The sequence below is a fragment of the Daphnia pulex genome, chromosome 4, assembly GCF_021134715.1.
Source record: "Daphnia pulex isolate KAP4 chromosome 4, ASM2113471v1".
Lineage (NCBI taxonomy): Eukaryota > Metazoa > Arthropoda > Branchiopoda > Diplostraca > Daphniidae > Daphnia > Daphnia pulex.
This window is the reverse complement of record NC_060020.1, coordinates 5903707-5917468: the sequence shown is the minus strand read 5'-3', so window position 1 is coordinate 5917468 and position 13762 is coordinate 5903707. Positions and strand designations below refer to the sequence as shown.

Sequence of the window (13762 nt, the reverse complement as noted above, 5' to 3'; positions counted from 1 at the left end):
TTCAAATTATTATAATTGTATTTTCAGATATATATATAACGGCCAAATATCTTCACCAAGTGTCGTGTGTGTTCTTTACATCATGTTTTCACCACTTTTTTTTTAGATTACGAGTTGCCCACGCGGATGGTTCCACCGGAAAGCGTTTTTTAAGTTTAACATGTTATGTTGTAAATACTTTTTCGGAGCGTATTGATAAGAGACACGAACATTACAAAATGGGACATCCAGCCCTCTACTAATATACACAAAAATTGCGTTACCTCTTCTTTTCTTAGCCAAACTGCATCGATATTTGCCCGGCATTCCAATTTTCTGTTTTTTTTATCTTCTACACTTTCAGAATGTTGGCGATGTTGTGCTTGTACTTTCGTTGTACAATATACTGCCTCAATCCGGATGGTATGCAAAACAAGAGGCTGATGCGGAAACGAGTTGCACAGCCGGGCACGGCAACGTAAACATCAGATGGCGATTTCGTCATCAGGGCGTCGTCGAAACATCGGCGCAGGTAAACAGGTATGGTGGGGGCTTGAGCTCTCGTGGCGTTCTCCAATTCGTCCATCTCGAGCTCCTCCGACTTGGACTTGGCCACACGATCGTGATAGGCAATAAAAATCTCCTGATTGGCCAACCGCAGTTCTGGGGTCATTTCGTTCCACATTTCGTTCATCTTCCTATAAAACGGAAGAAAATGGTTATGGTTAGCACCACATTGGGTCCCTCCAAATTTTGCTTGATTCTATCCATAAATTATTTCTTTAAATTCTTACTTGTGGTGCTGGTCGAACAGACATCTGTCGAGGAACGAACCATCAGGTTGGATGAGTGATACGTCGACGCCAACTCGCGCCAGCTCGAATCTTAAAGCTTCTGATAAACCTTCAACTGCATGTTTGGTGCCGGAATAAATAGAAAGACCAGGTTCCGGGTCGTTGTGTCCGCCTGCCAAACTGCCCACGTTGATGATACGCCCTGTCCGAATATGGTGTGTGTGAATAATATTCCAAAAATTCATTTGAAAAATGTTTAGAATAATTTTTTACCTTTGCCGGATTTGAGAAGCGGCAAGAATATGCGGATGGAATCCACTACACCCACGTAGTTGACTCGAAATTGTTGCTCGCAGTGCTTCTGTGTTTGCCATTCCAGCTCTCCACAGACGCAGTAAGTTGCCGCGTTGATCAATGCCCACAGACCTGAAAGAATTGTTTTATTACATAATTATGGTTGTATATATACAGTCTTCGCTATCTAACGAATTGCACACGGAAATGTGCAAAGAACAATTGAGTTTTAGAATAGAAATTCTCATGCGCGTGTCATTTGACGCTGATGCTTGGCCTCTTTTTAGAACTACGGTGTTGAATTGCGTCGACGCAAGTGCTCGAAAGAAACGTAAGAACTTCCACTACTATAGAGTTTCAATTTTCAAATTAAGGATTTTATTCATTTCTTTCATTTCCAGCTAACACGTAGTTTAAGAGCTCATCACGCGATAAATGCTGCTTCAGTGTCATTGTAGAGAATAGATTGATAGGTGCACTTGCCAAAAGAGCGCCGACTTAAATTACTTTTAATCGTTCCCATTCATCCATGACTGATGTTGTCTCACACGACTATACGACACGACAGTTGTTGACTTGACGTATTGTTTGATACTTTGAGGTGAGAGTTTCTCCAAACTTCATGAATAACGAAATCATACACCTTTGTTCATTCCACCGTGGCGTATCATTATTTTCCCTCTGGTTTCGTTATGAGATAGAAAAATAATGAAGCCAAGTGACGAAGAGAGTGCGGTCGGCATTTTCTAGGGAACCTTTTCTCGTTTGGCACTTGCTGCCTAGCTTCCATACACACACACACACGAATGGAGCAGTAAAAGGCAGCGCATATAGGCTAGATATCCGTCACGAGGTCGCATTCGGCCGAAACAAAAAAACGATTCAACTTTCACTGAGCGTGTGGGAGAATGCAGCCATTGAAAAGTCTACACTCCAAGGATTATGCGCTTTTCTATTCCTATTTCCATCACAAAGCTATAAAAGCGGCATCAGATAAATCACCCCCCACCGAAAGTCTATCTACGAAGCTTGCAGCATATTGTATTGCTTCAACAATATCAGCAGCAGCCGTCCAGGACAATCAAATTCCGTCATGGAATATATACTACGCCCAGATTTTCTTCAAAAGAAAAACTCGGACAACAACAAGAAGAAGAGTACGCATGGCGTGCAACGGGCAAATAGAAAATCCATACGGAATAACTGGCATTGTTTTCGCCCCCCCAAAAAAAGAAATAAAACTTTCTTATTTCGACTTGATTTTCTCCTATAGCTTCGACATTTTTTGGGATAGTATATTCTCTTTCAAAAATGGTTAGAGCCACCACTGAGTTGCGCTAGTCGGTGCATTACGAGCGCGTCTATTTTCTGGTGAGAAAATCACGAGATTTCCACCCAAAAAAAAAGTTTCATTTAATTGAGGATGCTAGAGCGCACACAGCAATGCCGTTGGAGTGGATTCGAGCAGAACCAACGACGGGTTTCACAAACGTATCCCAACCGCTCCTGACTCATTCCGCTGGAATAGAGTATAGCTTTCTCGTCTTTCCTCTCGTCCGGCGCAACTTGTGTTTCCTATCTACACACACACACACCAGATAGGGGATGATGCTAACTGCTAACCGCAAAATGCGCACTTGTTGCATAGGTTTCTCTGTGGTGAACATGGAAACGGCAATCTCTTAATCACAATTTTCTTTTAGAATTAAGTAAGCAAGCGGAATGCGTCCGTGTGCGTCCTCCTCCTCGACGGCCGTTATCCGGAAGCAAAAAGAAGAAAGAAAGAAGAACTTTTGAATATTTCATCCCTCACATTAGGTGCTAGGCATTATACAAAACAACACGAAACGGTAGATATAACTTGGCCAGCTGGAAGTCATCCATCATCTCTCAACCCTCACTCATCCTTGTATATACAACACGTTAACGCAACTAAATGGCTTCTCTATTATAGCTTTAACTGGACTTATAATGTAGCTAACTCGTTGCCTTTATTTGTTCTCCAAGTGAAGTCATTCACAACATTAAAGCGAGAAAATAAACAATTGGATAGCGCAACATTTCTCTGTACACTTATAATCAATGGGAAACCGTTGCCGCTGGCACCGATCACTTTGGCTACCCCCTTTTTTCTTACCAAGAAATTTACCAATTAGTTTCAGGGCGGTTCACAAATGCTTTTATACGATTTTCGGCTGCTGTTGTTATTTACTGTTCTACGCGTAAACTCGGCCAATAAAACTCGAATCTACACACATCGGTGGCGCAATCTTTGAAGGTTTTTCGCTGGTATCTCGGTAACGATAACGTTATAGTCGGGGGAACAAACAAAAAAAACAACAAATTTATGTATAAACCATATAGCGTTGCGGTCCAACAACGGTCATATCATTTCTCAATACTTAGTAAGTAAGACGAGGCCTCTATGGTTTAGTTATTATTGCAGTGCCGGCCATTGGGCCACCGTATTGATACGATTGGATGGTTATCGAATTGTCGATAAACGGCCACCAGATATACCAACAATAACTTAGTCATTGTGGTATGTTATGTCCTTGGTTGATACACATTTTAGCATTTCGAAATGTGCTCTAGAGGTCTAGACTGAAAAGCCAAGAAAAATCACCGTCACTTGATCCACATTTGTGAATCGAATGCGCGTTAATTCGCATCATTCTCGCCTTGACACAAGTCTAAATAAACCTGTTTCCTTCGTTTAAAAAAGCATTTTTCTTTGAAATTCATTTTGTCTAGTTTAAATCCATTTGCGCATCTAGTTTAAGGTTGTTAAGGACCTGAGCCGCACTTTCCCCCCTTAAAAAAGTCTGGACATGGAAAAATGGAGAGCAGATTAACTGCACACAAGAATAGTAAACACATATGAATATAATAACCACAGCGGTCATAAATCCAAACGGTTCGACATTAGAGCGCGGCCCGTAGCAATTTCGGGATTGCTCCACCTTTGCCGATAGAAACGTGATGTTATATTCTCAGCGGTACCTACTACTGCCTTGGACCAGCAGCAAGAGAAAAGGTTGGCCCATGGCCACGGCGCATTGTATACAATTTTTTAATGTTGGATATTTTACACCATTCCATAGATATTGGTGAACGTTGTGCAGCCCGGTGAACGTTTGTAATACACGCACATCTTTCTCTCTAAAAAAAAACGCGTGGGAAATTACGTAGTGCATAAAAGAAAGGAACGAGCGTCGCGTCTATAGAGCGTCGTGTACCAATTGCTTCGGTCCTTTTGTTCTCATCACGTTTATATGAAGAGACAACCGATGCAATGAACTGCCCATAAGAGAACTGGGACGCGGGAACAAAAAAGAATGTTTCTCTCTCTCTCGAGCTGGCCGGCTCTGCCAGCGCTCGCGCGCGCGCCCACGCAATTCTTACGCAGTAAAACATTCATGTTTTCCCTCCCGAATCGGTTGTAAAATATTGGAACAACATGAAGTCTAATAACCAAAACCGAGGATTACTACTACTACACAGTTGTGTATGAATAATAATGGTGGTAAAACAAAAAGAGTCTGGTGGTATTTTCTAATGAAATTAACGTCCGAAACGTCTGAAGACTATCAGAGAAAATAGAGAGAAAATATTAGAAGTTAGACCATCGTCGTCATCATCCAAGTTTTGTGACCGTAATCACGGAAAGACGGTCGAAGTGGCCACGAACACGGCCAGCAGCAGGTTCAATCCATGAGAACAAATCGTGCCAATTGTCCCCAAACGTTTTTTTTTTGTTTTTCTTGTGGCGTTATATACCCGCTAGATTATTGTTTCTAAATAGAACGTGATAGCGCCAACTGATATTCCATTTTTCATATCGAACACTAGATGTGACCGTAATTCTATCTATAACCGAGGTTTACTTTACACCCACCAAGGGCTAACCGATTCCACACCAACACAGCAGATGAAAATTTTGATTCTTTTTCTTTTTTCAAGGCAATCAATGAACAACACACACAAAGGATTGTCGTATTTTTCCACGAAAATCCTCTTCACAAAACACAAATGCGGACAGTTCCGCCCTGATAATCGTCTAGTCGACCTTGGTTTGCGGTCGATCCATCAAAACAAGTGCCGAGCCAACGTGAAAAAAAAAACTAGGCAACCAATGGCAAGCAAGGACGCCAAGGAATATTTGGTGTTTTCTTGTCGGGGGCGCACACACACTGATTGCGCATTAGAACAGGTTTCCTGTCGATTGCGCAAGTCGCCGAACATGTTTGCATGGCCCTTCAACTTTATACCTGGGGGGCCTTTATTAAAAAAACTCGAAGGTGTGCTGCTGCTATATAGTGCGCGCTTTGCATTTTGTTTCGTTCTTTTTTCTGACATTTGATCAGCCAGACGGCCACAGCAAAGCCGGATGACTGACCTGCTCTGCTTGTTTCTGATTCGTGAATCAATGCGCATAGTAATGGACTATATAACCATCAAAGCGTCATGAATCAGAAAACAGCCCGAAACGGCGATTAACCCAACGAGTTGAGAATTTGGGTGTGTGCAGCAGCAGCAGCATGATATAGCCATTTGATATTAACACCGTAGGGATGGGATGGTTTCCCTCACGGTGATGTCGGCACAATGAGGTATGGTAATTGTTTTTGCCTTTTGATTTCTTATTCTTTATTTTTTGCTTAATCTGACCCGCATAGCCTCGTGCTTAATGAACCGCACCTATACAACTAACGCGCTCAGAGATTAAAAAATTTGTTATTCTCTTGACCAACAATTGTTCTTGGGCGTGTTTTATAGCCAAAAGTGCTTCGATGGCTTATCTGCTGTACTGCTCTCACTCAAATAAAACTATGGCTGGCAGAATTGAGGCGACTCCAATTCTTTGTCTTGGAAAGAGTTTTGGCACAAAAGAAAAGCTTTTTTGAAAGTGTCTTGCATATGGGCAAGTCAACCATATTTCAATTTTGGAATGGACGTGATAAGGCCAAGCCTTTCAAGTGCCGAAAAAATACGATGAATATTTATACTAGAGACTCGCTTGAGGCAGAGCTTGAGGCTTATATAGATACTAATCGAGAAAAAAAGAGGAAAAACAAGAAATTGTCAAAGCTAGACAAGAAAATACGTTGACACGACTGACCTTTCTCTGATGGTGGAAGCTGTTCCTTGACCAACTTAGCCGCCGCTGCTAACGACGACGTGCACGTGACATCGAGCGGAATGATGCGAAGTCGACTGGAAGCATCGGCTTGGAGACGGACGGCCGCTTCTCCGGCAGTGTTGTCGAATCCAGCGTAAACTCGGAAGCCCAGCTGGTCGTAGCGTCGAGCCAAATCAAAGCCGAGAGTGGAATCACATCCCGTGATGACCAGAGTCCGGCCGACGACGTCGAGACGCGATCGGCACATCAAATTGCGAAGCAGGTAGACGACGATGGCCATCACCACTAAAGCCAGGACGAAGATTTGCACAGCGCAAACGGCAATCAATTCGGTATCCATCGTCAAGTTCTTTGTTATTTCTTCTTTGATAAATTAACACAAATTTGGTTGGAACTTTTTTTGGGTCTCTGAGAGTCGACTGAGTTGATCACTGGCGGAAGAGAAACGACGTTTCCATCGCCCGAATTTCACAAACGCTGAAAATAAATTGAAAAATGATGTTGAAGCCGCCGTCAAAACATAAACAAACAAGTATAGAGAAAAGCTCAATTGGCGTGTGTGTTTGTACTACCTTGATCGATATGCCGCTGCTGCTGCTGCTGAGAAGCGCTAAGGAGAAACGCGCGTTTCCACAACGACCGATGATGATGAGGTTTGGTTGGAGACTGCTCGATGGCCGGTACCGCCGCGACAACACACACCTGCAGCATGGGTTGCTGGCTCAACTACTGTGTCTGTTGATAGTATAGTCAAGCCCCGTGTTATTTTTCCTTTCTCTCTCCCTCCCTCCGTCCGTCCGTCCCTCTTTTCTCTTTTTTTTTTGGTGTGTTGTATACCTTTCCCATCCGCGATGTGCTTGTAAGGAATCCGTGGTTATGAGGTGTTTGGCTAGTGCTGCTTAGGAGAGAGGCTACTGCTGCTGCTGCTGCTTCAAATCAAACGCGTACCATAGTTGTGTGTTTGCCTATAAAGAACAAGAGAAAACGAGACAAATCAAATCGTACTCTTTTAATTTGTAGCGAAACGCTTGACTTGATTCGTTTTCTAAACTGGATCTGCTCGATCCCATATTTTGCTTTTTGTTTTCGAAACCGATGCGATCTTTTTCCTAAATTTTTCCAAGATTTCTAATTTATTGGAGAGATTTGGTTGTTGGGGGATGTACCGTTGGTAACTCGATTCCGAAATCATCCTTATTGCCCATTGAAATCAAATATGGAAATGAACCGTGGAAAATGATGCCATCTTTTCCGTTTTATTAGAAGAGTCTCATTTGAATAGGTCGTCTAGCGGTCAGGAAGGTCACGAAACTATTTGGCAACCGACAGGGGGAAAACAAAAGTCAATCCAAACAAGAAGCGCGTCTACACACGAGCCGAGGGCCGTGAGTCCCGCGTGCAAAGTTCAAAATCCACCTGAGAAATTTGCCACGTCGACCGGCCCTGCTCCCAAGGTTCGAATAGATGGAGCGGTGATTTTAATCTGGGCTCTTCTTCTTTCCTCCAAATAAGGTGAAGATGAGAAACACGAAAAAGAAAATACTAAGACCAAAAAGGCCAACCAACAGCCAACTCGTATAAAAATCCAACTTCTTCTCGTATCCAATCGGCCGAAAAAGGTAATGCCCCTCTGGCGGAGAATGTTTATTCCTTTTTTTTTCCTCGGCGCGTTTGTATTGTATATAATTTTCATTGGAAGAAAAAAAAACAGAACTCTCTTCACTGTCCGTGTGTGTGTGCTGGCCGAACCCAGGCTTGGTCGGTTGTCCTCGTGCTTGAGAGAGAGAGAAAAAAGAGAGAGCTCTTGTGTCGGGCGCTGGCCAAAACCATTTGAGTTACCAGCCCATGTGTCTCCTATAAAAGAAGTTTATTTGTGTATGTACATATCTATGAATACTACAGTATCTCTCTCTCTCTCACTTTGAGACCATGTTGGTCAAAAGTCTTAACGGCCACAGCGCCGTCACTCTGGTGAAAGGGAAAAAATTTATCTGTTTTCGTCGTAGTTCGGAAAATGTGAAAGCATCTTTGGCGATCTTTCACGAAAACTTATCAGCATTTGGGGGAATATAATGGCGCTCCAAGAAATATAATCAGCGAATTATAGAGGAATATGAGGCGCATCAAGTTTCATCCGCGTTCCACCTGCACACCACATAGCGTGAGGCTCAAAAATGAAAAGACGTAGAGAAAACATGTGAGAAAATAGAACCTCTAATGAGAAAAAACTATTCAAAGACTCTTTGATCGAAGGATTTTGGCCAGAGGGCTTTTATATTCTTAAATCAAGGGTAAAAGTGGCGTTTCATTATATTATTAAAAGCTTGAAATTCTGGAATAAATTCTCTCTTATTTTTTGCCCAATTAGTAATTAGCTGCTACCCCTGATCGGAAGTATCAAACCGATTTCCAATTCGATAAAGGTTTTCTTTCGTGTAACTTGGAAGGACGAGGTTACTGAACAGACCTGTTCATTTACTTTGATTTCCTTCTTCCGGAAAATAATGTCAATTTGGAGACAACAACAGACGCCAAAAAAATAAAAAACAGGCAATGAAAGAAAACCGGATTTGAAATTTAAAAAATTGCCCGCGCAAGATTCTAAAAAAAAAAACTATTCTCGCGTGATTATTATCCGCATTGCAGACCCCCAAAACGCGTCTATATTGCCGATGGCTACATCCGCCTTGTTTTATTGGTTTGTCGTTTGGTTCCCACCCCCTGCGTATAGCCTTGTAAGGTGACAAGCAATTTATTTCTCCCCGATGGCCTAGGTGCGGTGTTTGCCCGCATGACGTTTCAAAGTGAATGGCGAAAAAAGGAAAAAAGCGATACAAAAATAAAAATGCCGACAGCAAACGTCATTTTGTTGTATGCCGTAGTAAGTACCTCGTATAGCTCGTCCATCATGTCCATTATATATAGTATATATAGTAGGCTAACGATGCCAGCCCTGAGTGGCGCCACGGGTACAAGAAATGTACATATGTGTTGTATCTATATTGCCATGAAACTGTACAATACATTCGAGCGACACTCCTGCAGGAGGTAACGCTCAGTTAAAAAAAAAAAAAAAAAAAAAAAAAAAAAAAAAAATGCCAGCCCTGACGCCGAGTCGTGGGTCATGCGTGTCCGCTTCTTTTGCGGGCTATAGTCGGTTCCGGCCCGTTGATGCCGTTACGGAGAGCATCTACACACACAACATTGTGTGTGTGTATAGCATATCCAGCCGTGGATAATAGTACATCAAATAAATTCTCTTTTGTGGACTTTTGGAACTCTTCTTCTTCTTCACTCTCTTGGTGTCTGAAATTGTAGCGGCTGACGCTGAGTGCTGGTAGGACTGGACGGATGAGAGATGGATGAAAAGCCGACACCTATTGATCCGCGTCCGTGTGGATGTTTACTGTACATCCCCCACTTGGGTGTCGGTATAGCATGACGGACTCGAAGGAGCGTTTCATCTTTCAAAAAATATATTTCTACCGACCGCACACTCAGCGCTCGACTGTCAAAACGGGACCAGCTCTTTTGAAGGAGAGAAACGGCCTGCTGCAGGCCAGTTAGAGACAGGTGGGTTTTCTTTCCTGGTCCTACCACTTTCGTTTCCGACTTTCCGTTCGGAAGCTAGTTTACCTAGACGAAACAAGCCCTTTACCGTCTGTCGGAATCTATTGGACACGGCCCTATAGACTTGTATGGGGTCCACCAAGGAGAAACTGAAAACAAAAGCTTTGGGCTTTCAACCAGTTTTTTTGAGATTTTTTTGTTTTGTTTTTTATTTGACTTCTGGTTTCCCAAAATTTCCCATGTCAGTTTCACTCCACTTGTAGTAGTAGTGGTCGGCGTGCTGGTCGAAATGACAATTCCCGATGCACCGACATCCAAAACAACTGGCTCTGCTTGTATGTTATCGCCTGCATAATACCATCGAGTCGAAAGTTACTCATAATATAAAGGAGAAAGAAAAGAAGGAAAAAAGCCTCCGGGGCGTTATTCCGGAGAGAATGTTGTATACACCATTTCAGTGCCATCTAGCCATAGGGCCGTTCATTTCCATCAACTTTGTCGAGTAAAAAAAGAAATGAAGAGACGCCCCCGTGAGCTCCGCCTTATTTGCGTCCAGTAATTCACGCTGTCGTGATAATTAGGAAAAAGAAAAACAAAAGGACAATGAAGATAACAACAAAGTAACTGGGAATCTTCATCAGAATGTTGACCTGCGACGGCGTTTGTGCTACCGTATGCGCATTTGTTTCGTTTTGGTTATTCACGAAAGCACAAACCCACCGATCTACGTGGCATAACTTTGAAAATTCATTTTCATAATATTAACAACTGTATACCGTTCGAGTTAGTGACCGGGCCTTCCTGCACAAATTAGTCCTCCTAGCTACTACGTGGCTCAATATCCATAAGTTTCGATACCAAGCTCATAAATAAGGGAAGTTGTTCCGGGGAAAAGGCGGACACACCTACATGGCGGAAAACATTAAATATTCCATCCGCCTCTCTACTTCCCCCCTTCCGATATGCGCACAAATTTCAAACCTCGGTCAAAATAGTTCCCATCTCAGCAAATAAACATATATATATTTTTTCTTAAACCTGGCTACTTTACGTCATAACGAGAAAGCCATTTGTAGTAAATACTAAATAGCCAGGAAAATGAGGAGGACCAATTGTGGCGGCAGGACTCTTTGACCATAAAATTTTCTAGTTGCACTTTGCTTGAAATATTTAAAATTTAAAAATGTTGAATTTCATTTACCCACCGACAAAGTTTTAAGGTAGAAAACTGGGCCTCATTTACAGTCGTTCTATAAATGAGTTATTTCATGAACTCTTACTGAGTAAAAAAAGATGCAATCGAACTATCGAGCAAAACAGTTCAGCAAATTGCAAATCAGAATCGACAGAATCAATCGAGAAAACAGTTCATAGATCAGGACTCGGGAAGAATCGTAGGCCTACTCCGCACTACGTCATTTTTGAAAACTTATTATTCTAACTGAAGAAACGAGTCTAAAGGAAATCTTTCAAATGCAACTTCATAAATTTCAAATGCTACTTTATAAATTGAGTAGTTTTGAATGTTTCACCCAATGAGCAATGACAATCCAAGTGTATTGCGTAGAATTGTATAATTTGATTTGTCCATCATCTTTTAAATTTCCTCAAGTGATTGCATAATACGTCTGTGTATTGCAATAGCTTTTATCTCAGGCGGCGGGTACATATCAATCTGTTTTATTTTTTACATGGAATAGCGTGGCTCAGAATATTCTTGAGGAATCATAACGATGCCACCCAAACCATCCAAGAATACAGGTTTCTGAACAGAAGTTGGGGTGGTTGTGGTTCGTTTTTTCCTTCATGCATTCTTCCGAGTACTTGAAACATTTTACAGGACATAGCCCTGAATTAAAACAAAGCTGTTCACAACATTGGATGGTAAAATAATAGAATATAGGGATGGGCGATTGCTGTATGTCACAGTGGGTATAATTAATTTTATTGCCAAATCTGATAAGTGATATGACTTCGAATAAAGTTCATTTACTGAAAACCTAACGTCATCAGTTATCGTTCGTTAATTCCTATGAATGCATAAAATTATCGAAATCAAGAGACGTGACCAGCAGAGTTGACCCAACGAGCAACGACCACATTTTTCGGCATTTTTGTAATTTTATTTGTTTTGCTAATTTTCTTGCACCCACGAGTATTTTCCCAAAAAGTAATTTTGAACTTTGTCTTTGTCTTTTTCGAAAGTCGAATTTGTGAAACGAAGCAGACGGCACTAATATTCTAATTAGCCTCGCTAAGATATCGATAGAAATTATGGACTACTCCTGACTCCTGCCTGAGAATCGGCTGAGAATGTTTTCACTTTTCGGTTTCTGAAGGTTTTAAGGAAATTTTTATTTGTGTGTCCAGTGTGGGTTTAATTAAAATTTGTTGAGAAACATCAATATGATATCTTAGCCGGATCCGTTCAGCGGATATGTTGAGCGTTCATTGTTGGCGATTTTTGTGGTGGGAAGGGGTCGATTTTTTGGGGTGGGGGCAGTTGAGGAATCGATTTTCTTTTAGGTCTTACCGGGGAATTATATCCCTAAATGGTATTACATTTAAACTAAAATTTATTCCCTCAACTCATTCCCTTATCGTTTTTGATCGGTTTGGATTTTGAGGGGGGGGGGGGTTGATTTTTGATCATTTAATTTATATCGATATCGTAATTATCGCATAATGTAAGCATGAAAATTGGACAAGTGTCGTCTGCATCCGTCTAAAATTTCGAAAAAGCGCGAAAAAGTCAGAGACAAAGTTCAAGATGTATATTGTTACAGCCTTATAGATTAATTATTTGTTTTTGATAATCGTCATACTCCATGCTGTTTAGCAGGTAAATAACACTAAGAATACAAATAGAATGAATGTGGGAGCTATTGAAGAGTTAAACCTGATCCAAATGAGTGAAATGTTAGTTCCTGACTAGCATTTATCACATGATTACCCTGTGGATCCATGGTTGTTTGTTTGTACTATATAACCTTTTTCTTTATGTGCAGATTTGATCAGCCAGCCATCATAACCACATAATATGCAAGTTTTTCTTGTTCAGTTTTTAACATGTCATCAGCAACAATCTCAGGATTATCGCCTGAGTAATGATTTCACTTACTTTAACTGACCTACCAACTTGATATCTTGATGCTGCATTACCTGCATAAATGCAGTGTATTACACGTAAACCTTTCATTCTCCAATTCATTAACAATTTGGGTTTACCTAACCTAGTGTCTCATTTTCAACTTTTCCTGAACGTGATTGATTATTCTGTCAATATTTTTTCATAACCCATTTTCTATTTTTATCTAGATAAACAGCATCCCATTATTGGATTGCAATCAAATGCATTTGCAATCGAGTTATATGGATCTCGCTTTTTACATTTCTTTAAATGTCTTCATGTACTCGCCCATATCTGAATGTGGGTGTATTCACGAGGCTGATCACCTTTACCCTATATCCCGTCTGGTGGTGTAATTTAACACTCTTCAACGAATGGATGGAGCAACTGTTGAGGCCTGGCTGCATTTCCCAGGCATAAAAGGTAGGACAAAATTTATCTCTATTCTTCCTTGTTGACATTTTTGGTGGCGTCGATTATAAAAGGTTACGTAGTCACGGAGTACGTTTATTCGTGAGCTAGGTGGTGGACTGCAACTGTTTTCTCTCTCTGTTTTTCTTTTTTCTCTGTCAGGTTTCACTTAAAATCCCATTTGTCGAACGGCTTCAGATCAGGCATGTTTTTGTACAGGTCTCACAACTTTTTCTGTGGGTAAACCATCACGTTTGAAATATTTGAACTCTAAACACTCCAAGTAAAATGCAACAAGACATTTTTTTTATAAAGAGGGACATCGGCACCTCCTCGTTAGAAATCGACCCCCCTACATCCAATTCGCTTAAAAAACGTTAAAAGCAATTTTTTCCCCGCGCTCGACATCCGTTTTAGTATCAAATAATTCATCAAGTTACA

General features: G+C 41.3%; 1 protein-coding gene across 1 annotated transcript; it reads right to left on the bottom strand.

Annotated features, from left to right (window-relative positions):
• On the bottom strand, window positions 1-6945 carry LOC124192759 (17-beta-hydroxysteroid dehydrogenase type 6-like). The gene is made up of 5 exons (XM_046586233.1): window positions 6783-6945; window positions 6190-6687; window positions 1047-1199; window positions 774-975; window positions 1-677 (listed from the first exon to the last, which is right to left on the bottom strand). The coding sequence occupies exons 2-5, from the start codon at window positions 6548-6550 to the stop codon at window positions 332-334; spliced, it is 1062 nt and encodes a 353-aa protein (XP_046442189.1). The 5' UTR covers window positions 6551-6687; window positions 6783-6945; the 3' UTR covers window positions 1-331.
• Between the last annotated feature and the right edge of the window lie 6817 nt (window positions 6946-13762).

Coding starts and splice junctions, on each gene's coding strand:
- LOC124192759 (XM_046586233.1), bottom strand. CDS start 6,550: ATGGATACCGAATTGATTGCCGTTTGCGCTGTGCAAATCTTCGTCCTG. Junction 1,200..6,189: donor GCTTCCACCATCAGAGAAAG/GTCAGTCGTGTC, acceptor CAATTCTTTCAG/GTCTGTGGGCATTGATCAAC. Junction 678..773: donor CTGTTCGACCAGCACCACAA/GTAAGAATTTAA, acceptor TCCGTTTTATAG/GAAGATGAACGAAATGTGGA.